This window comes from Hylobates moloch, unplaced genomic scaffold (genome assembly GCF_009828535.3).
Source record: "Hylobates moloch isolate HMO894 unplaced genomic scaffold, HMol_V3 SCAFFOLD_8, whole genome shotgun sequence".
Taxonomy (NCBI): Eukaryota; Metazoa; Chordata; class Mammalia; order Primates; family Hylobatidae; genus Hylobates; species Hylobates moloch.
In genome coordinates, this window is record NW_026652283.1 from 29,264,197 (window position 1) to 29,288,284 (window position 24,088).

Consider the following 24,088-nt stretch of genomic DNA (forward strand, 5'->3'; position numbering starts at 1 on the left):
TGCCTGCTCAAATTAAATTGAGAATCCACTAGAAAGTGTAAGCCATATTGATGGTGGGCCAGTAGTATTGCCTGTGTATCTCCTATTGTATATTACTACACATATAGTAGCTACCCAAAGATAGCTAACTAAAGGAAGCCCATGCCCTACTGCAAAATAGAATAGCTTCAAGAAGAATGCATGATTTGGCCCATGGAAAACAGATCAAATGTTTTGATGAATGGCATGTATCAGAGAAAAGTAACCCTAGAAGGAACTGTTATATATGTCTTATTTTAAAATAATAGCATGAGCCCATGAAGAAATAACCATTCAAGAGTTATCAGTGATGACTATTAAAAAGCAGATATTTTACCTCTCAACTAAATGTTTAATTAAATAGGAACACTGAAGGTGCATGTAACTTTTTTATTGAGGCACAACAAGGCATTGTAACTTGCCTGGACTTGAGGCAGTCAGTTTAGTAAGCTGAACGTTAATACAGTTAAGGATTAAGTGCAAACAATATACATTCACAGCTTGACTAGCGAGGCTACATCACAATTTATAAAGTGCCAGATTAGTGCTAATTGTCATTCAGCTTGATTTTTCCCCTTAGGAAGGAAAACAAAAAAGTAAGGACCTCCTCCTTCCTCTAGGAACAAAAACATTTTCCTAAACCAGTCATGAGAGCAAAGACTACTTTTCCTTCAATCCCACTAATTAGAACACCATCCTTTTATTGTCAATACTGTACTGACTTTCAATCTTGATAAAGAAGATAGCCTGAAAACGTAGAATATTTCCAGCTACTTCCATAAATTGCTCCCCTGTGCAGACGTAACCATATCTGGTCTCCCTGGAAGAGCTGAAGAATTGCATGATTGCTAGCAGTTTCATGGTCTGGAGCACCATCATTGGCATAGGCTGATACCAAGACCTCTTCGTTCTTCATGAGGTTGACATACAGTGGCACATTCACTGCCAGCTTTAGCATGTGAAAAATGAAAACATAAGTGCCATTCACTGGGCAATTAAATCTACCAAGCTGAAGATCAAAAGTTTCTCCTAAGTTGTTCAGAAGGAGATCAAACACAATAGGTTGGTCTAAAGTTCCAGGGGCCAGATTAGAGGTTCTGGCTGCTGAGAAGGCAACTCGCATCTGCTGAGGCAGGGGGTAGACGTGTACTGGCAGTATGGTGGCTGCTGGATTTGTCACTGGCACATCCACAGGGGTCATGCTACGGGAGTCTCCTTGTCCAGAGTCACCACTGTTAAAGGTTTCGTTGTCTCTTTCTGGGCTGCTCACCTGAGAAGAATCACTCCACCCTGCTGTTTTATTAGCAACAGTGAGTTTCTCATAATGAAGCAGTTAGCTTTGAACACAATATTTAACATTAGTTGGCTACTGAAATAGACAGACACATTTTATAGTAAATTCCAAAACAAAAGCAATATATAGCTAGATTATACTTTTCTAGATTTTTCTGGCAATAGGTTTTTACAATACTCTTCTAAAGCCAGAAAGGTCCAAGATAATCTTGTCTAATTGATCCTTTTTTAAGATTAAGAAAATGTGGCCCCCGAAAGGCTAGATAACTTAGCAAAGTCTAAAACTCAGGTCTGAACACTTTTTACTTCATCTTCCTCCCATAATTCTTAATTTCTCAGAGATCATTCTACAAATCAGCTACTGTAGAAAGTCTCAAGAAAATGGAGACTACATAAAAGAACCAACTTTTAGAACTACTAGCCACTAGCCATTCAGAGATACATTGATATGGAACTAAGTCCCATGATGAATGCTTGGTTTTTTTTATTTCCAAGTCATACACTTTTAATGTTTTAAGTGCCATACAAAAACACTGCTCAGACTAAGGCAAAGGCAAACTGAATACTATTTTTTCAGAAGGAAAAGACTGCTTTCCTGTGACAAAGTTACTCTTCAATGATTTTTTTTCTCCCTTATACAAACTTTTAATAGTTCCTCCATATTTTAAAGTGTTATAACTATGCTGGTTTTGTCTCAAGTCACAATGTCTTAATTTTTGCTTATTCGAATCTATTAATGCAGTGACATGACAGTAAGTAGAAGCACCCATTATTACAAAAACCACCATCCTGAATCATCACATGAAAAATATTTGAAATCAGCATAGTGAATATATAAGGTTAAATATGCTCTACTATCAATCAGATTTTTAAAAAACACCCACCCTTTTAATTCAATTTGCAATTGGTTTCCACAGCCTATCTAGTGGTCTAATATCTCCCTACTTAGTACTTTAGTACTACATTCAAGCAAACTGAAAACCTCAACAAGATAAATGCTAAAAAGCAACGTGCTTTGGAAGGAACTTGGTAGAGGATGCAGAAAGAGCTAGAGACATGTTTTGGGTAAGAAAACTATTCAGCTAATTCCCCTTACCTCTCGAATTTGCTCGTGGACCACCAGATGTCCCTCCTCGCTTATAACATTGCTGGAAATTATCCTAAAGTGAACATATAATATTTACCTTGGCATTAAAAATGCAGGACTATAATTGGTTATTACACAGGACTACTGGCTGGCAAATAAGATTAGTCCCCTTAGTTCTTTACCTGGCCTTCCCCAGCAACCAAAGAGGCTCAGGTGTTTCCAAACACTAAGAAAAACAAAGCAAGGGCAACAGTGGCATTACTTGCTTCATCTGTTTATTAACCTGACCAATCAGATCTGTTAATACCTGAAAAACAATAAAGCACTTGGAGAATACTATGTAAAAGATACAATGCTAGGTAATGAGAGAAATTTTTTAATGTGGCATGGTCCTTTGTCCCTCATCTCAGTATAAAAGGACATCATAAAGCAAGAATGCAGATTTTTCTCAACCTTGCTCTATTTATACACCAAACTGGGAAGACTAATACCAACTATGTTGGGGTTTTGGAATTTTTTTTTTAAGAAATTGATAAAAAATCATATTGTATAAATATATTTATTGCCTAGAAATATAATCCAATATTAAGAAAAAATGTTCCAGGGGCAGTACTTCAAACAAACTCAAGTATGAAGGAAGCCAAACTTCATACAACCTATGAAAAGAATAATTAGTGGTGTAATTATTATATGCAATAAAAATTGAAAAGGACAAGAAGGTACACAATAAAAATAATAAAGCCTCTTACTCCATACTCCCAGTCGCCCCTTTGCAATAGCAACTAGCATTATCAATTTCTTGTTCCTCAGGAAAAATGTAAAAGAGCACACAAAATACTGTAATAGTGGTATTAAGAAGAGACAGTTCTTTTACCTAAGTCTGTATTAATCAACATCCTCCCCTCACATACATTCCCTGAGGATCACGTAATAACATCTAATATTTGCATGGGCTGATAAACACACCTGGCTCTGTAATGCTAAGCACTTGGGTGCTTTAGTTCATTTAATTCTCAGAATATCTCATGGAGAAAACCTCACTACCCCTCAATGTTAGATGAAAAACTAACAGATGAGGAACTAGAGCTCAGAAAGTTTCACTAACATATCCGAGGTCACATGGCAAGAGAAGGGATAAATAAGGGGTCAAACCCAAGGCATTTAGATTCCAAGGTGTTCTCCACTCTTTTTTTTTTTTTTTGAGACATAGTCTCACTCTTCTTGCCCAGGGTGGAGTGCAATGGCGCTATCTCTGCTCACTGCAACCTCCACCTCCCAGGTTCAAGCGATTCTCCTGCCTCAGCCTCCTGAGTAGCTGGGATTGCAGGCGTGTGCCACCACATCTGGCTAATTTTGATTTTTAGTAGAGATGGGGTTTCACCATGTTGGTCAGGCTGGTGTCGAACTCCTGACCTCAAGTGATCCACCTGCCTCAGCCTCCCAAAGTGCTGGGATTACAGGTGTGAGTCACCACGCCCAGCCTTCACCCTTTTCAATACTGCCTCTGTGTGGATATCCATCCTACCCCATGTAACTGTAAGTTCTTCAAGGACAGGTACTTTATATATTACCAACAGAACTCAGTATGGTACCATACACATACTCAAAGGCTTGTAAAACTTCAAAACTGAATATGCTGATGTATTATAGATTCAAATCCTTAAGTTCCCAAGGTTTAGTTAAAGTGGAATTTCTAACATACTCTTATGAGTCTTTTATCATATGTAGTAAAGAAAATATGCTGGGTTCTTCAAATAAGTACAAACAACAACAAAAAACTTACGAAAAAGGGCTTCGCTACATTTGCTATTTAGGCAAGTTAAGCTGAAGGCAATGTAATAAAGTTAAAATCATGGGCTCTGGAGTAAGAAAGTCACGTTCTAATCTTTACCATTTCCTTGATGAGTGACCTTAGATAAGTTATCTAACCTCTGAACCCATTTCTCCTGTCAGGTGGAAGAGCAAATGAGTTAATGCAAACAACATGATTAATAATGTCCTTAACACCTTCTAAGTTCCACATAACAAGCAATTATCATTTATCTTTCTTGGGTAATTGGAAAAAGCTTCTAACTCAACTCTTCTCCACAGGACTTACAAGTAGTTTTAAAACTAAGAGTGCACTTTTAGAAAACAAATTATGACTCTGCGATATACTTCAATCACCACCTTAACATCAACAACTGTAGCACTATTCAACGATGACAACTATTCTTACTTACCCTTTGGGAATAAGGTGCTCCAGAATACTCTCTAGCTTGGAACTGCAGCTGGCTATAATTTCCATTGGAAATTGAAGGGAGTCCTCTATAAGTATCAAAACCTACTAAATAAACAAACTTACATAAGATTATGAACAAAACCATATTAAACTTTTAAACAGTCTAATTCTATATTGCTTTAAAAGTTAAATTGATTATATAATGCTATCATCAGACTTATGCCCTCTTTAAGCAAACTCTACTAATATTGCTTCCACAGTAAAACATATATGTACACAACATTGCTGTCTTCAAATAAGCCAGGTTTATAAATTTACTACTGCTAAAATGCAGGGTGGGGTTGGGAAAGGGTGGTGGTAGGGCAGTTAGGTACTTAGGGCCTCTGTCTAGGGTTGTTTTGTTGTTGTTTGCTTTTTTAAAGGCAGTGCCTCGCTCTGTTACTCAGGCTGGAGCATAGTAGTGAGATCACAGCCCACTGTAACCTCAAACTCTTGGACTCAAGCATTCTTCCCAGTTCAGCCTCCCAAGTAGCTGGGACTACAGGTGCACATCACCATGCCCAACTAATATTTTTTAATTCTTTGTAGAGGCAGGGTCTCCCTATGTTGCCCAGGCTGGTCGCAAACTCCTGGCCTCAATGATCCTCCTACCTTGGCATCCCAAAGAAATGGGATGACAGGCATCAGCCATTGCACCCAGCCTGTCTAGAGTATTTTTGTTAATAGTAAGTAGTGACTAGGATACTTGGAACCATAACAAAAGTTTAAGAGAACATCACTATTATAGTCTCAAATTCTATATTCTTCTTTGTGACATAATCTAACAAATAACTAGAAAATGGACATTTTGTAAATATGATACACTTTTAGCAAAGTCAACAAAAGAAAAACATTACTCAAATATGAAAATTCATCCTTTGTAAAACAATATAGTGAAACTTTCCACTTCAGTAAGTCACAAAATCAATCTGCTTTTCATATAGAAAATTAGTTCCTCTGTTACGGAGAATAGGTATATTAAAAATACTTTATTATCCACAAACAGGAAATTCTCTACTACATTGTAAATGACAAAAGGGAAGAAGGTTAGGTAAAAATGGTTTGAGTCAAGTAAACACACAGACAAAATAATTCAGTATAATTAAATTTTATTCAGGGCATACCTTTATAACCACCAGGGGACCGATAGGAATTGGTTATTAATCTCCCACCACGAGTACATCCTCTAACAGATCCCCGGCTATTGACAAATGGCTGAGTAGGTCTGGGAAATACATTCGTCTGTGCTGGGTAAAAGGCAAGGCTACCATTGCTTACTTGAATAGTTCCATCAGGATGATAATTTGCTGCTTAAGAAAAACGGTTTTAGAGTCCAAGAGTTAAATGCTAATAGTCTTTATACTTAGAAGCCAATATATATCAAAATCATTAATACAACTTGCTCCCTTTAAAAATGAGATGTATATTCATATATATAATTCATCTATATGACTCATACATAATTCATATATATAATGGAATATTATTCAGCCTAAAAAAGGAAGAAAATTTTGACCCATGCTACAACACGAATGAACCCTTAAGACATGCCAAGTAAAACAAGCTAGTTTCAAAAGCACAAATATTGTATACCACTTATATGAGGTACCTAGAGCAGTCATTTTCAGAATCAGAAAGTAGAATGGTGGTTGCCAGGGGCTGGGGGGAGAGGAGGAGGAGGAGTTAGTATTAAATGATTACAAAGTTTCAGTTGGGGAAAGATGAAAAGTTCTGGAGGCGGACAGTGGTAATAATTACACAACAGTTTGGTTGTACTTAATGCCACAGAACTATATAGTTAAAAATGATTAAAATGGTAATTTTTATGTTATGTATATTTTACGACAATTTTTAAAAAGCAGGCTAAATACTCCAGATGAGGGAGTAAAAGAAAATGGATTCTAATTAATACTGTATCTGAGAAGGCACAAGACAAAAATATCCCTTACGTAAGTCACTTGCCCTGTCTTTCAACAGTAGAGGGGAGAACAGAATCAGGTCATCTGTGCCTAGGTCCCAGAATTTATATTACTACCTCTTCATCACTTGATTAGCCAAGCACTCAGAAAGCTCAATTCGTTTGCTCCGACTTCAGTTAAAAAACTCAATAGGGATCTGAAATACCAATACAAAAAATCTACAGGTGCTTCTTAAATTTAAATTAAGAAATGAGTACAAAGTTACCTATTCTTTCATGATTTAGAACAGCATGAAAGATCAAAATAGCCTCTCATCTCTAAGCAAACAGTACAATGAGCATACTAAGTCATATCTTCACAGTCTTCAATCTTTTATTATAAGATAAAAGAGAAAAGGACAGATAACCATTTTTGTTAAAAGGATTAACAGAATGGTTTCAAAACCTTCATACAAGCAGCCCATCTACCTCAATCACTGTCTGTGGTAATCAAAGCAAATAGATTTAAAAATACAAACCTACTTCAAGGTTAAATCAGTCATCTAAGTTCTATCTCTACAAAAATTAAAATTAATAGGTAAACTTAAAGTACAGGAAAGGGCATTAGGTTTTCCTCAACACTGGAGGAACATGTGAAGAAATAATGCTTACTAGTCAGGAAAATACTTCTAAAGTGTCACTGCAGACTTGCTAGACTTGCTTTCCATTCAATTGGCTGTCCCTCTAAGTCTTCCAAATATCATATGCAAAGATCTTACCAGTCTCTTGAGAATGGACAGTTTGTTCTACATGTATAGATGGCAGTTGGCACTGGGGTGGTGTTTGTGTACTTGCTGTGGTAAAACTTTGATTGTAGCCAGGTGAATAAGGGGCTTCTTTTATTTCTTGTTCTTTTCGTGGAGGCAGAGGTGCATTAACGTTAAATACCTTAAAAGACAAGGACACACTGAGTCATTTAGGAAGTTTCAAAGAAAATGCTTAAGGGTGGTATCCAGCAAAATTGTACATTCAAAAACTTCTATTTTGCAGGCAAAGGACTTGAATAGACATCTCTCCAAAGAAGATAAATGGCAAATAAGCACATGAAAACATGCTCATCATCATTAGTCATTAGGGACATGTAAATCCAAACCATAATGCCATAAAATTTTATACCCATTAGCAGGGCAATTACCAAAAAGACAGAAAATAAGTGTTGGCAAGGATGCGGAGGAACTGGAACCCTCATGCATTGCCAGTGGGAATGCAAAATGGTGCAGTCACCCTGTGGAAAACAGTATGCTGCCTTCTCAAAAAGTACAGAATTAACATATGATCCACTAATTTCATTTCTAGGTATATACCCAAAATAATTGAAAGCAGGACTCAAACAGATATTTATACACCCATGTTCATAGCAGCATTATTCAGAATAGCCAAAAGGTACAAACAACTCAACTTCCCAACAGATGAATGGATAAGCGAAATGAAGTACATACATAAAATGGATTATTCAGTCATACAAAAATGAAATTCCGATACACTGTATAACGTGAATGAACTTTGAAAACATTATGCAAAGTGCAATAAGCCAGATACAAAAGGAAAAATGTTGTAGGATACCACTTATATGAGGTAGAATAGGTAAATTCATAGAAGCAAAGTAGAATAGAGGTTAGCAGAGCTGTGGAGGGGGTTACAAATAGGAAGTTATTGTTTAATGGGTACTGAGTTTCTGTTTGGAATAATGACAAAGTTCTGAAAGTAGTGATGATGATTGCACAATATGAATGTACTTAATGCCACTGAATTGTATACTTTAAAAAGGTTAAAATGGTAAATTCTGTGTTACATACATTTTACCACAGTAAAAAACAACAAAAAAACACTCCTACTTGATTCCTGACAGGATTTACACCTAAGAGCAAAAGTTAATCTTCCTGCTATTATGCTGTCGTAATAATGCTTACTGACAATAAAAGCTATACAAGGGAAAGGGGTCTTTTTTCAAAAACTAAAGATGAATGAAATATTTTACCATTTACTGAATCTTTACCGTGTGGCAAGCAATGATCTGTCCTTCTATGACTCTCTAGCTCCCTGATTCTGCTCCATTTTTCCTTGTATCACACAGCACCTGATACACAGGTATTTGTCTCCCTAGCCCTCCTACCTCCATACTAAAATGTTAAGTTTCCTGAGCATACTTTTCTTTTTTTCACTGCTACAACCTCAGTGATTAAGAACAGTGCCTGGTTTTGTAACTATTCTTTAATCAATAAAGGAGTAAGAACCAATGTGTACTGGGTAGGATTCAAACAGGCAGAGAAAACAGATTGGCATGAGCAAAAGGTACTGTGACAAGAATATATAAGGCAAGCTCAGGGGACTAGTGTGATAGGTTATATCACACTTGAAAAGGTACTGAGTGTCAGAGAACTAAATTTCATTCTGTAATGGAACACTGCTTGCTTTTAATTAGACAAAAGAAAAGGTAAAACCAATGTGGCTATACTGTGCAGGATGAACTGACAGGAAAAGTGTGAAAGCAAGGAAACTATTCTAGCTAGAAATAAGATATTCTAAGTGATAAGGTGAGTGAATTCAGCTGTCTGGACTCACCAGCCGATCTCCCGGGGTGGTGCCTGCTTTCCATGCTACTCCACTGGCCCCACTACCACCATCACTCCAAACTGCTTGGAGTGGGACACTAAGCACCAATAGGAAGGGTACTTAACGGCTCACTAAGGCTTTTTTCCCCCCCAGAGAACTGTTTTATACTAGTCTGTGTTTACAAAATAAACATACCAAACTACCTGTAATATTATTTAAAAAAAAAAAAAGCCTTAACTACAATGCGTAGAAAAATACGTAATTCAAAACACCACACAAATCTGAACAAATCTCCAAAAACCATCTTGAGATCAGGATAAAATAAAATGTAAGTTTCAGCAATGACAGAACACCCAAGTATGTGTCCGGTATTTCAGGTTACTGATGTTAGGGAATAACACTAGTAATGATATTAGTAATGGTTAGTATTATTAACTAACCCACACATTTTGTTTGTTTAATATGGGTCCTCAGCTTTGCCTGCTACTAATTCTAAAAGAAGGAATAATGCTCTGATAAAACACCCATTTAAAATTCTAGAGGCTGTGGATTTCCTACTCTTCTGCCACAAACAGTATTGCCACTGGCCAAATATAATTCTACCAACCCAAATAAATTTTACAAAAGGCAAACTTTTCACATAGTATCCAATAATTATGTAAGAGAAACAATGGCTTTTAACAGGAATAATGAACTGCAATCATCATTCATGTTTCATACTCACTGTCTGCATGGCTTGAAAGGGTGCTGTGTTAATGGTTACTGAACTACTACTTGCTGGAGGTGACTGGAAGCCCTGTTCAGAGCCCTTTGCCATGGGAGGATTTGGAGAGGCTAGTGAAGACGGTTGCTTGCCTGGGGGAACTGCTGCCTGGGGAGGAGAAATGCAGCATCAGCCAATCACCTGCCATATAACAAGCAGTTGACTTACTCTAAAACCCAAACTGGCATAAGTCAGCAAGTTCTTTAGGATGACATTTGGACACAGGAATGCAAAAGAATAGCTTTTGCTTACAATTTCAAATCTCAGTTGCTGAGGATGCATACCAGTATTTGCTTTGCACAGCTTGCTGACTAAGTGAAAGAGTCTTACCAATAATCAGTCTAACAGACGAGGGGCTGAACTTTTTATGTGCACCTAGTCCTTTTCAAACCCTGAAATGGTAACTTCCACTGAAGAACCTAATATTATTCAAAATTTATACGTCAGAATTGGATTTAAGAAAAAACTTGGGTTAGTTGTTTAGTGTTAATTTTTCTCTATTTTAAAGACTTATTAGTAGGTTTCTAAGTCAGCTACCTAAAACAGAAAACAACTCTGATCCAATTTAAGTAATCCTTACCTAAGGAAGCCACAAGTTCTTGACATAACAGATTATAAATCCAAAGGCTTAAAAAAAATACCAAAAACCAATCTCAACTAGATTGTGAAGCAGACAGCTGTGAGTTACTTGGTAACAATCACTTCTTCCTCTTCTTAAAATGAGGAATAAGATAATTTAAATTCAGATCAAGTCAGCACCATAAAAACTAAGAATTATCTATATTTTCTTATATTCTATAATGAATACATATTCTTGTATAATAGTTAACAAAAAATACCTGATGGTTGCCAAATTACCCCTCAAAATTCATCCTACTATGTCCATCTCAAGGATTTACTCAAACTTAGTAAAAACTATAACTTAGAATTGAAATTGAAAGCACAAACTTAATACTGTTAAAATGCTTTTTTTTTTTTTTTTTTTTGAGATAGAGTATCACTTTGTCACCCAGGCTGAAGTGCAGTGGCACAATCTCTGCAACCTCCACCTCCTGGATTCAAGCGATTCTCTGGCCTCAGCCTCCTGAGTACCTGGGACTAGAGGCATGCGCCACCGCACCCAGCTAATTTTTGTATTTTTAGTAGAGATGGGGCTTCACCATGTTGGCCAGGCTGGTCTTGAACTCCTGACCTCAAGTGATCCACCTGCCTCGGCCTCCCAAAGTGCTGGGATTGCAGGCGTGAGCCACTGCACCTGACCCAAAATATTTTTGACAAAGTTAGCCAAAACAAGATTGTAACTCATTCCAACTCAGTAAGTGCTAATATTAATAATATAAAGTTACTGAGCTTTCAGTTATACAAATAAGAGACTTTTCTCCTAAAAGTCCTTCAGTATAAATATAGTGAGAAACTTGACTTAATGCTACCTACACTTTTCATTTTTTTAGATCAAAAATGGACATTTATTGCACTAGATAAGGCAATACCATATTAAATCTATTTATATGGCAAAGCTACAATAAAGTTACCTGTATAAGTTCCAAGATCACAATATCTATAGAAAGCAATACATTAATAAAGTATAAATGTTACATCATTCAACTAATCATGCCTGTAATTCATAAGATAAACTGGTTCTGCTATTCTTTAAGACACAAAAGAAATTAAGACAATTGGTCTTTTACCTCAGGAGTCTCTGAGGTCATAAACTCTGTTTCAGATCCAGAAGAAGCCTGATCAGTAGTAACCAAGCAAGCATTTGAGCTACAAGTAACTGGAGAAGAAGTAGCCTAGACACAGGAAAATACAAAATATTGTAAAAGGCACATTTTGTTCACTTTATATTTCTTGGGCCCTGGCCTTTCTAATATGTTACTCTTACTGAACACGCACATGTGTCAAGCACTCTGCTAAACACTTTATACATGTTAATATATTTAATCCTAACAGTAATCTGTGAGGTAGGTACTATTCTCATTTTATTGACAATTAAGCAGTGGCAAAGAAAGGTTAAGACATTTGCCCAAGATCTTACTACAATTAAGTGGTAGAGCTGAGATTCAAACTCAAGGAGCATGCTACACTGCCTTTCCGGGCCTGGTCACCAAAACTACACATCTCATCCCCTGTTCACTGATTCTTGGCCCCGTAGTAGATAGCATTCACAGGAAGGTGAGCTCTGGGTACATTTAACACTGTAGGCACAGCTCTGCCAGAGATCATAGTAACTGTGCTTTCATTCTAAGTGCTACCAGCATCCTAAAGAGGCAGGCTGAAATATAAATAGGAAGAATAAGCTCTACATAAATCAGAATGGCACCAAAAATTCTAGTGAAAAATCAAAGCTGATAGCATATGTAAAATAAAAATTGGGAGAAAGCACATTAGGAAAAAAAGTTGTGACAACTGTAATCAACAGAAAATGAAAAGAGTGGTTGGGAAAGAATTCTATCGCACAGCAGGTATTCAAATACAGCAGAGAGACACCCATAAAAATCGGGCAATAGCAAGATCTAAAGTGTCAGTGAATCCACTCCTTTTAGATAAGTGCTTCTATGTGGTTCTCAGAAGCCCAGGTAATAAAATAGGTGAACTGGAAACTAATGAAGGGTTATAAAACAGATAAATTATGTTTCAGTGACCTTCTTGAAGGAGGCATTATGATATGTTGCTTTTTAGGAAGGAGACTGGGGATTGAGTTTTAAGATCTTATGGAAAAAAACATTTGAAATCCTTTAGAACATTTTGTATTACCCAAGTAAATAGGCATAACTTAGATCTGGCCAAAATATTAGAACCATTATAAGATTAAAGTGTTTCTAAAACTAGGTCTTTCTTCTGGCTCTGTCATTAAAGTAATGAGACAAGCGCCCAAGAAAAGAAGAACTGGCTGTTGTGGGGAAATAACTAACTCTGTTGCTAAGGGAAGATTCACAGATGCTAAGTTAAGGCATCTTAGGCCACTCGATAGTTAATGGCTTCGATTTCAGTTAAAAGGTTCATTTAATAACAAAGACATTTACATTAGTATTTATTTAGAAGTGATGGCAGTTCCTGCTTCCAAATTAGTGCTTTTTAAGTAGACCAGTTGGAGGTGGGTTATTGGTGAATAAACATGATATTTGAAACCAATGTTCCAAAAAATGGGTATGAAGATTCATTCAGGAAGCTTTTAAAAATATAGGCAACACCCTAGAAAATTCTGCTCCAACAGGTCTAAGGTCTTATCTAGAAATGTATACTTTATTAAAGTGACCAGGGGCTTCCGATGCAGCCATCCCACAGCCTCCACCAGAGAACTACTAAACTAGACCAGTGCTTTTCAAAAAATTTAACCTGTCAATTGAAAGCCTTATGCAGAACCCTAAACGGCTAGAACAGAAAATGTAACTGCTTTAGTAAAAGCAGTGAGTGAATTGGAGGAAAGTAGGAAAAACCCCAATATACTCTGCTCAACAAATATGGTTTGAAAATTAAGGCTGAGTACAGTGGCTCACACCTGTAATCCCAGCACTTTGGGAGGCTGAGGCGGGTGGAACACAAAGTCAGGAGTTCAAGACCAGCCTGGCCAAGATGGTGAAACCCTGTCTCTACTAAAAATACAAAAAAATTAGGCAGGTGTGGTGGCGGGCGCCTGTAATGTCAGCTACTCGGGAGGCTGAGACAGAGAACTGCTCGAACCCGTGAGGCAGACATTGCAGTGAGCCGAGATCATGCTACTGCACTCCAGCCTGGGTGACAGAGCAAGACTCTGTCTCAATAAAACAACAACAACAACAAAAATTAATTTATTTCTTCAGACACTTTACTACGTTAATAAACTAAACCACTTAAGTAGCTCAAGAGAACATAATATTCTTAGACAAGGTACCCTCTGATTTCTTAAGGCTTGCTTTCTCTTTACTAAAGTCAGGAAATCTGTATTATATGTTTTCAGCACAGTCATCAGGGAATCATTTTAGGACAAGTTGTATTTAATCTACAAAAGTAGATATGCTTAGAACACTTTTAATAATTTCATTAGGTACATAAGAATCAGTAAGTCTGATTATTCTTTCCAAAGCAAGAGCTTCTTTCTTGAGTAGCAAAGAATAAAAGATTAATTTGGAAAGTTACCTGTAACGGCTCTTGAAGAAAATCACTTTGACTGGACAGATTTTGTTCTTTAGATGCTGCAAGGTGTAAAATAAACAGTAATTACTGAGGGAAGACAAAAGCTTACGCATATCAACTAGGAGGAAACTAAAGTTTACACTTCACAAAAAAGGCATTAGCTGGAAGGACTAGGTCTCAAGTTCATCATGCACTTTCTATTAGAGTTTTAAAAAGAGAGAACTGTAGAAGAATAGAAAATACTAGTTCCATCGGTGACACAGAGTGATGCCTTAAGGTTAAATGGGCAAAAGTAGCATTTCAAGACTTCCAAAAGAAAAGAACTAAGACATTTAAAAATAACTGATAATAGTGACCCGGGAAGGTAAGACCCGGGCTACTATGCATAGTAATTAACTGATAAACTTAAGTTTCACAAATTTCAAAGTCAATCTTATCTGGATCATCTGTTCAGTTTTTTTCTGATTATATATATTAACATACTTTTCAATTATATAGTTTGTTTTGTTTCTTCTTGTTAATATCCATCACTTTTATTAATTACTCTCTATTTACTCTTACTTCACCCAGGAATTGCTACACCAATCTTCAAGCTGGTGTATACTGCTCACTAAAGCTGGACTAGCTTTATGTCACTCCTCTCTGGAGAGAAACAAATGTGGGGCAAAAAGCCTAAGCTTTGAAGCATCGGACCAGATTCGAATGCAGGCTCTTTTGTTAGTTACCGTGCTAATCGCTGTTCTACACTTCATTGTGGTAATCACATCCGCAGTTAAGACCCAAAAGCCTCAACACTAGATTTAGAGTCCAAAGGAGTCAATCAAGTTCTAGTCAGAATTCACTCCAACAACAACATAAATTACAAAAACATCTATTGAGTATTTCCATTCACCCATCCAGAGCCTTTCTCCAAAAAATGAAAACAAGTCAGTTAAGTACACTAATGTCCTAATGGTAATTTACCCACATATAACTGCTAACAGATGGATACAGTTAGAATAAATTAATACACCAACATATTAGGACATCTAAAATAAAATCATTTGAAAAGACAACAACAACAACAAACAGCTGTTAGCTCAAGACGTTTGCTCCAAGTCTTTAGAATGATTACACACCTACGGGGCTACCTGGAGTAGCTGAAGGCGGTTGTGACGTTGGAATTGCACTTGAAGGTTTGTCAAAGTCCAGAACAGACTCCTAAAGATACGATTTTAAATAAAGAGTAGAAACAGAGATTACTCATTTAAAAGCTATTACCATTAAATTATTCATGATGCTGCCTATAGTCTATTAGCTACACATATCTAGCTAAAGCTATAGGTATCTAGCTAATCACTATCTCAAGATGCCAAAACTAGTCTCCATAGAAAAAGAAATTAAGAATTAAAAATAAAATCTAAAGTAACTGCCATAACTTAAGGCTGTGTAGAGTGCTAAAACCACAAGAACAGGCCATGCGCAGTGGCTCACACCTGTAACCCCAGCACTCTGGGAGGCTGAGGTAGAAGGATCGCTTGAGCTCAGGAGTTCGAGACCAGCATGGGCAAAAAAGCGAGACCTTGTTGCTACTAAAAATTTTAGCTAGGCATGGTGGTATGTGCCTGCAGTCCCAGATGCTCAGGAGGCTGAGACAAGAGAATCGCTTGAGCCCAGGAGTTCGAGGCTACAGTGAGCTTTGACCACACCACTGCACCCCAGCCTCAGCCAGCAGCGTGAGACCCTGTCTTTAAACAAAAAACAAAAAGCCTACAATACTAAAATCTAAGGCCTAAGTCAGAAAAGAAACTCTTGACCTTACTAAGGTCCTAAATATAGCCATCAATCCTAGTCTAATCAGAACCCCTATTTTTATTACACCCAACCAAAGAGCATCTATTTATCTCAATCATTTACTAGCTCATGCTGTTAAAACACTTTCATGATGAGAAATCACTCCCTTCTATCTGCCTATCTCGGTTCTTCCAGAAAAGTTTCCAGTATTTTGCATACTTAAGCTACACATTTGCAGGGAGCATTTTAGTTCTTACATCTTCAACTAATCTGATGGTATAGGCAATTCCTACATTTTGCAAATAAGTGTTGGAGGTTAAATAAACAGCTGGTAAGTAACAGAATTTAAACCCAGGCCAATATTCCAGGCTCAGGATCTTTTACTAAACAAAAATACTTATTTGACTACTTTAGCCCTCAGTAATCTCATACCATTCTCAAATTCTGTGTCTGTATCTCACAACTTAAACATATTGTATAACACAATTTATCATTTAACTATTGATTTAACATAAATTTACAATCTTCTACAGCTGGAATATAAATTCCTCGAAGGCAATGAATGTCTTATTTTCTGTATCTGTACTATAATGGTATCTAACAATACCAGGCACAGAGTAGGTTCTCACAGTTCTCAGTACTGATCATCTATAGCAGTAATGATACTTGAGCAAGTTAAGCTTTTCACATGCTTAATTCATTTTTTTTTTGTTCTAACAAACTTAGGAAGTAGGAACAATAATCCTCATTTTTCAAATAAAGAAACTGAGGCAGAATCAAGTAATTTGCCTGAACTCCAGGCTAGGAGAGCTAGGAGGCAGCAGAGCCAGGACTTGACAGAATAATCTATGCTCTTAATAATTTCACTGTAATGTTTCCAATCAGAACCCCCATGAATATCATTTAAGATTTTGTAAATGACTCATACTTGCATAAAGTTACAAGTTCCTTGAATCTGAGTCATCAGATCCTGCAGTTTTTCTTTCCTCAATACTGGATCCTTCGGAAGGGTAGAGGAAGATCCTACAGGCTGATGCATAGGCTTAGGCACCTACAAGATAAACCCATAATGTGTAAGAGTGAAATTCAAATTCAAGAGCCTAACTAGGAAACAGCTTATCACTACATCTTAGAGGAAAAGAAAAAACAGCAATGTTCATTTATCACAGGTAAAGAATTTTCTCATAAATACCTTTTCTAAATAAGCAAACTTTAAACAGATTTTTCCCCTTCACAATTTTCATGGAACTCTTTCTAAAACACAAAATATTCCTCTTAAAGGGAAGATCCAGCAGAACTTCCTTGTTAAGAGTGTTTTCATTATGGACATGAGTTACCATATGTCCTCTAGGATAAGATGCCACTGACAATGAGACATACCAATGATTTTTTTTCCAGGGCAAAAATTACTACTACCACATTAAATGTACATCCCATTTTTAAGATGTATCTGATTTCAGAAATCAAAATGTAAATACACATGTAAGTACATACATACACACACCCTAAAATTGAGGGGGATACACTATATTTTGTTATAAAGTAAGTACACTCTTGGGAGCTGATATTCATCCTAAATTGCTTAAAATAGCTGCACATCTTGAATTAGACCAATTTACAGTTACTTTTTATAGCTGTCAACATGCCAGTCTCCACTAGCTCCTCTTCTCCACCTTCTAAATCTCAAAGAAGACACACAGCTAAGCTTGTCAAAGGTACCAGATAAAGTAAGAGTTAAGAGACCAGAAGTGAATACATATGGGACTCTTTTAGGAGGAAGGTATGAACATTAGTGATTAATTTCATGTTATCTAGTCTTTTGGCTTTGAACTCTATTCTGCACTTGGCTGTACTTAGTCAATATTCTAGACAGCTCAGATTCCAAGAATGACAGAAAAATACTATATTACACATAGAAGTATACTCTCCTCTCAGTAACTGAAAAACCCTACAACTTCAATATAATGCTATCTGTGCCACAAAAGCAAATTAAATACGTTTTGACGTTTCCAAATATGTAACCCTGATTTTAAATGCAATTCATCAAATAGCATGATAATATTCTGGTATGATAAAGGTTCTGCATTGCTACACCTACTGGAATTTTAAACCAGGTTTTGAAAAGCAGCTTTCAGATATAAATTGGGTTTTTAAATATGTTTTTCAAAATAGTTATATTACAGTTACTGTTGTATGATATTTGGTTAATAAAGCTGACAATCTTCTGTAGGGTCAGGAAGAAGCTAAAATTAATATTAGCAACTTGGAAAGAGAGAGAAAGGAGAGCAAAATAGCCAAATAACTCTAAAATTTTGTTCCCATACAACACAATTAAGCCAAGGGTAATTTACTTATAAAATGCAATGCTTTGCTTTCCCCAAGCAAAATGTTTTTCACATTATATTAGAGGGCCAATGGTTTATCAGAAAGCCTTTAGCTAAAATGGCACAAATGTGCAAGGAAGACTACTCCACAGAGATAGAGAACACTGGAAGCACAAGTTCACATATCTCAGCAAATGAGGTGGTAACAAGTTTGCATTATAAATAGTAGGCAACCCTAACATAGCACTGTACCCAAGAATTATTCAATGTAAGTGTTATCTACCTGAAATAGGTTATTAATCCTTAAAGAATGTGGCCTCATATTTTAACTGAATCTTGTACTCCAAAACCTAACTACAAAATATTTAATGCCAACAGTTTTCCTATCTTTGGAAAAATTCTCATTTTGAAATGGAAGTAGAGAACTAATTCAAATCCTTCCCCCAATATTGAAATATCTGCAACCACCATAAACCTTCTTCATAAAGACCTGAGCTAAACTGAGTGACCATAAATGAGTAGAAGAGAAGCAAGAGAATATAGAAAAATACAACTTGTCAGAAAAAGTTATTCGTATAGCAGGTAAATGACAACAAATGAAATACAGTATCTCCCATCCTGTGTCAAGCATTTACATTACTCACTTGTTCACATTATGGTCTTAGCTAAACTATTTACTATTTTCATATCATGTTATATTGTTAAAATCTGGCATTAAAACAACATTTTATAATTGCAGAAATTTCATCTCAGATTAGGCTCAGACAGACTAGATGAACTCCCAGTTTTGAAGGGAAAACAATAAATCTACCCACTAAAGAGGGTGAAATATTTTATACATTAACTTCACATGGGTTTTGAAGAGAACTAAGGCCAGGCACAATGGCTCACGCCTGTAATCTCAGCACTTTGGGAGGCCGAGGCGGGTGGATCATGAGATCAGGAGATCCAGGCCATCCTGGCTAACACGGTGAAACCCCGTCTCTACTAAAAATACAAAAAATTAGCCAGGCATGGTGGCACGCACCTGTAGTCCCAGCTACTCAGGAGGCTGAGGCAGGAGAATCGCTTGAATCCAGGAGGCGGAGGTTACAGTGAGCAGAGATCGTGCCACTGCACTCCAGCCTGGGTGACAGAGTGTTTCTCCATCTCAAAAAAAGAACTAAAAAGTCATTACCACAACACCTTATGCCTACACTGACAGAAGCAGAATGATACAGATCAACTCACATCTTTGGGTTCTGTGTTCAACTTCCTGGGCAGGAGCTGGTCATTTGGTATGAGGCTTGCTGTAGCTACTCCCCAGGACTTTGGAGAAATCTGTGACTGTGATGTTAAAGAGTGTTTTTGACTCTCAACATTGTTTTCCCAGGATTTTGGAGTCTCTGGCTGTTTTGAATCCTGTTCTTCACACATGGGAGTGGTCCATGACTTGGTGGTGTTCTGTTCGCTCTGCACAGAAGGTGTCCAAGACTTTGGAGTTTGCTTCTTTGGATCTTGTTCTTTCTGCAGCTGAACTGGCCACAGCTTTGGTGTCTCCTGTTTCTTTTGTTCCTCTTGAACATACCCTGCTTTGGATTTAGGCGTTTCTTGCTTCCACTGGCTAGGAGATGGCTTGGATTTGGAGATCTCCTGCTTCTTCTGCTCTTCCGGCAGAGTAGACCTGAGTTTTGAGGTGTCTTGTTTCCTCTGTTCTAAAGAAACTGCAGCCTTGGATACCTCCTGGTGCTTACCAGAAGACTCCCAGGATTTAAAGGATTCCTGTTTCTTCTCTTGACCATCTGGTTCAGTAAGCATATCCCAACGTTTTGGGAGATTTGGTTTTCTAGCATAATCTGCTTCCCAAGGTTGCTCTTCGCCTTGTTTGTTTGAATAATCTACTTCTGTCATATAGCGTCTGTTAAGAAACTAGATAAACAATGCACTTAAGTCACAAAATTCACAGAAGACCTTGAAGGGAATATTCAACTCTGTTAGTATTGCTATCTCCTTTGATCTAAGTTGTTGCACTAATATGAAATTTCTGTCCTTATTCTACTTGAAAAGACTTTCCTACTTTCCTACTTTTCTGTCCATTCCTTTTTCCTCAATTAACAGAAATACAGACTTCGATACTTCAAAAGTAGCAACTTCTGTTGGACTTGCCTAAGACTGCTAAGAATTGCTTGATTCGGATTCTTCTACCAAGGCTGTTCCGCCTTTGCCAGCCTTAGGACCCTTCTCCCCAGTTGACTCCCTCAAACATTAAAAGGCAGAAGATAGCTCAACTTTAAAGTTAAATTATGTAACCTTAAACCTGACATTTCCTAAGTTACCAGTGTTTTCTTTATTTCCTTTATACATCGATTACACTGTTTTTGAATCTCCCGTTCTTTTCAGCTTCCCATGAATTTCAATGTCACTTCAGAAAGAGAACAAATACCCCTTTCTGCTACCAATGTGAGTAAATTCTGGAGAGAGCAAAGTCTTGCGCATCTTAAAGTTCCTCTAACATAGCAGCCAAAAATAGATATCATTTGGGCAGTTAGTGTGGCAGGCCAAATTCTAAGTAATTTAGAATTTAGATCAACCTCTTTAATCCTCACAATAACCCCATGAAGTAGTCATTATCACTATCTCTATTTTATATATGAGGATAACAGACACAGCTGGACCAGATTTCTTGCCCAAAGTCCCTAAGCTAGTAAACTGCAGAACCAGGGTTCAAGCTTGGGCAGTCTGGCTCCAGAGCCTTAGCTTCCAACCACAACCCTATGCAAAAGGCTGAAAAATCAACATCAGCAAATTGTCTTTCAGTATCTTACCTCTTGTGGTTGTATCTCTGGCTGGGCAAATTCCATTAGAGACTCTGGGATGATAAAAAGAATTTGAATAAATACTAGGTGAACTGTAAGTTTTTAGACAGATTACAACTATAATTCATTCTAGCAACATATTTCAGAAGACTCGTAACAGAAAAAGGGTAATACAATCAAGTATATTGATGGCAAGAGGAATTCTATTGCTTGTTAGTCCAAAGCATGTGGTCTGAGGCTAGTTCAAACTAGTAGTTCTCCTTATGTAAGACACTTTACAAAAGTCAAGTTTCAGTTTAAAACTGGTATCTGATTGAAAATAAGACTATTTCTTCTTATCCTAAAACACAGCTTTTTTCAAGTTAGCATTATAGCTCATGTCCCATGGGGTAAAAATTGGTCATCTCAGCTTGACATAGAGCCCTTAAAAACCTCTTACAAGCCAGTTTAAGGTTAGGAGGGGATAAGAGAGTGGAGATACTTAAGCCCTGCACTTAGTATTAAGAACTAAGGGGAAATAAACATGGAAAATGGTTTGACTCTTGCTTATGGCTACCAGAACTCTGCCTGGACTACCTCCTTAGAAGAGATATTTCTTTAATAAATCCAGCTTCGGCAAACAAAAGCAGAAGTGCCATTTGCTCAAAATATTTCTTCCCCAGGCAAATGGTAATTTTAAAAGTATATTTTCTTTACTGACTTTAGCACTTTTTTCGCCTGAATCGGTATTTCCACCTTAGGTTAATTACATCCTCATTCTACTACAGTACTGGTTTCTACTATAACTTCCATTGTAAACAATTTTAAATAGAATTATCCTACTAGCCGTTTAACAGAGAAGTTTATTCAAATTCCATAAATGCCTCCTTTTAACCAATGTATTCTTTTGGGACAAAGTACAAACTAATATTTCAATAAGGTTCACTCAGTAAATCATGGTGATAAAGCCTAGAGATGTTTTATAAACCTAGGTTTATCCTGCGGTAAGTAAAGATTTCCATGCATGTAGAACCTAACAAATTAAAATAAGGCAATCACTGCACAATATGTGACTCATTTGGGGTATTAAAAAATGCAACCACTATAAGGATTTTCAGAGGTCACAACAAACCTGACTCTTTGACAGATTCAGTCTTCGATAATTGTGTTTTTTTCTCTGATTGTATTAGCATTTCTTCCTCCAGTGGTACTTCCTTTTCCTTGGCATTTTTGGGAACTGGGATACTTTCAAAATAGCCTGAGTTCAGCAATTTAGACAGTAGATCTTTCAAGTGTTTGTCTAAGAAAGAGTGATTAAGACTTAGTTGTCACATGACCTAACTGAAAATTACTGGGAATAGAAATCCTAATTTTATCCTAGTTGTAGTACATTGTTACAATAGTTTACATTGATGTACATAGTACATCGTTACAATAGTTTACAACAGTTTACATTTTCATGGTACTGACTGGAGAACTTGTCAGTACCATGAAAAGTAAATATGCAGTCCATCTTTATTTTATGCTGAATCAATATGAATTTTAATGAGATCAGAATCTCAAAAGTTCAGCAAGTCACTTAAGTTTCTCTGGACCTCCATTTCCACCATTTGAAAAATGACTAAAAATCAGAGACCCTAATCAAATATGTCACAAAAGCACACATATATTCCCTGAGATGAGAAATAAGTCATTTTTCCTATCTGCTCCCAAGACATCACAACTAGCAACCATTCTATCTTCCCCAAGTAATTATGGCTTTAGAGAAGTAAAAGTCAGTTCCTCAAAAAGATCGGGTTAGAAAATCCTATATTGGACAATCTCTATTAGATTACTAATATTATTAATCTATTTTAGAAAACCCTATCTTTTACAAACTCTGAAGTATTTTTAAACTACAAAATTCCATCATTAAGATTTTACTCGAGTTATGCTGTTTGTCATTCCTACCACCTGACCATTTGATGATCAAGAAAAACCTTAAAATGATGCTGAAGTCACTACACTACAAATAGGTCTAAAGTCATTTTATTTTAAAAATCCATTAAAAACATAATCCCAAACTAAGCAGAGTTTCCGTACTTCATCTGAGTCTATTATTCCTTTCACAGTACTATGACATAGATTTTGAGTCTATTATTCCTTTCATAGGAGTACTATGACAGACTTTGTCTTTTAAAAAAAATCAGCTTTCAGATATAATTTACAGGCAAAATTCTCCTATCTTAACTGTACAGTTTTAACGGATATTCAGTTGTGTTACCACCAGAACCATGATATAGACGATTTTCATCAACCCAAAAAATTCCTTACTACCCCTTTTGCAATTAATCATCCTCCCCTGACCCCCTGAAAACCAATAACCCACTATCATCCCATTATGTCTTTTCTAGAATTTCATATAAATGAAATCATACAATATGTACTCATTTTATGTCTGGCTTCTTTCACTCAGCATAATTATTTTGAGATTCATCCATGTTGTTACATGTATCAATAGTTCCATCCCTTTTTTATTGGTGAGTAGATTCCACTGTATGGGTATACCACATTTTATCAATTTATCAGCTGAATAAAGCTAATATGAACATTCATGTACAAGTACTTACATGAACACGTCTTCATTTATCTTAGCTAGAAGACTAATTGCTTAGTGTTATAAGTGTATGCTTCATTTTATTAAAATACTGCCAAACTATTTTCTAAACTCATTTTGCATTCTAACCAAGAAATAAATTTTTAATTTTGATTTAAGCTTGAACAAACTTAGAAATCTTAAGATAGTTATAGACACTTCGATATTTTTTTAAAAAGGAAGCAATCACTGGTAACAAAAATATTTACTACCTTCTAGCGAGTTTTCATTACTCTAAGCTAGTACACAAAGCTATGTACTTCATGTCCAATCATTTGTATTTGGTCATTTGGCCAAAGTCTATTTGGCAAGCCAAAAGAACTCTCTTTCCACAGACCACTTCCAGATCAATAGACAACAATGTTTCAATAGACTATAAAACCATTCATATATTCTTAGGCTGATCTGGTAGATAAGCCTTGATATTAACAATGTATGAATTTAAGATTCTTAAATAGAACAGGTACTACCAAACAGAATAGAAAACTGAACCCCAAAATGATCAAGCTAGTGTTGAAGCCAGTACTTCGCTCTA

The 24,088-nt window shown here is 36.6% G+C and overlaps 1 protein-coding gene across 10 annotated transcripts in view; it reads right to left on the reverse strand.

Moving 5' to 3' along the window:
* Positions 1 to 394: 394 nt before the first annotated feature.
* The window catches only part of CAPRIN2 (caprin family member 2), a 45,575-nt gene continuing 21,881 nt past the window's right edge, over positions 395 to 24,088 (reverse strand). For 4 of the 10 annotated variants that reach the window (XM_032159942.2, XM_032159940.2, XM_058442016.1 and 1 more), the window contains 13 exons: positions 22,051 to 22,218; positions 20,949 to 20,992; positions 19,375 to 20,052; positions 16,749 to 16,871; positions 15,166 to 15,247; positions 14,051 to 14,106; positions 11,620 to 11,724; positions 9,893 to 10,039; positions 7,335 to 7,503; positions 5,783 to 5,968; positions 4,621 to 4,724; positions 2,408 to 2,471; positions 395 to 1,311 (listed from right to left, as the gene is read on the reverse strand). In XM_032159942.2, coding sequence (XP_032015833.1) covers positions 743 to 1,311; positions 2,408 to 2,471; positions 4,621 to 4,724; positions 5,783 to 5,968; positions 7,335 to 7,503; positions 9,893 to 10,039; positions 11,620 to 11,724; positions 14,051 to 14,106; positions 15,166 to 15,247; positions 16,749 to 16,871; positions 19,375 to 20,052; positions 20,949 to 20,992; positions 22,051 to 22,218 — 2,495 coding nt within the window. In that variant the 3' untranslated portion in view covers positions 395 to 742. Of the gene's footprint in view, positions 1,356 to 2,407; positions 2,472 to 4,620; positions 4,725 to 5,782; positions 5,969 to 7,334; positions 7,504 to 9,892; positions 10,040 to 11,619; positions 11,725 to 14,050; positions 14,107 to 15,165; positions 15,248 to 16,748; positions 16,872 to 19,374; positions 20,053 to 20,948; positions 20,993 to 22,050; positions 22,219 to 24,088 lie in introns of all 10 variants that reach the window. The other 6 variants (XM_058442019.1, XM_058442022.1, XM_058442017.1 and 3 more) reach the window with 6 other exon arrangements.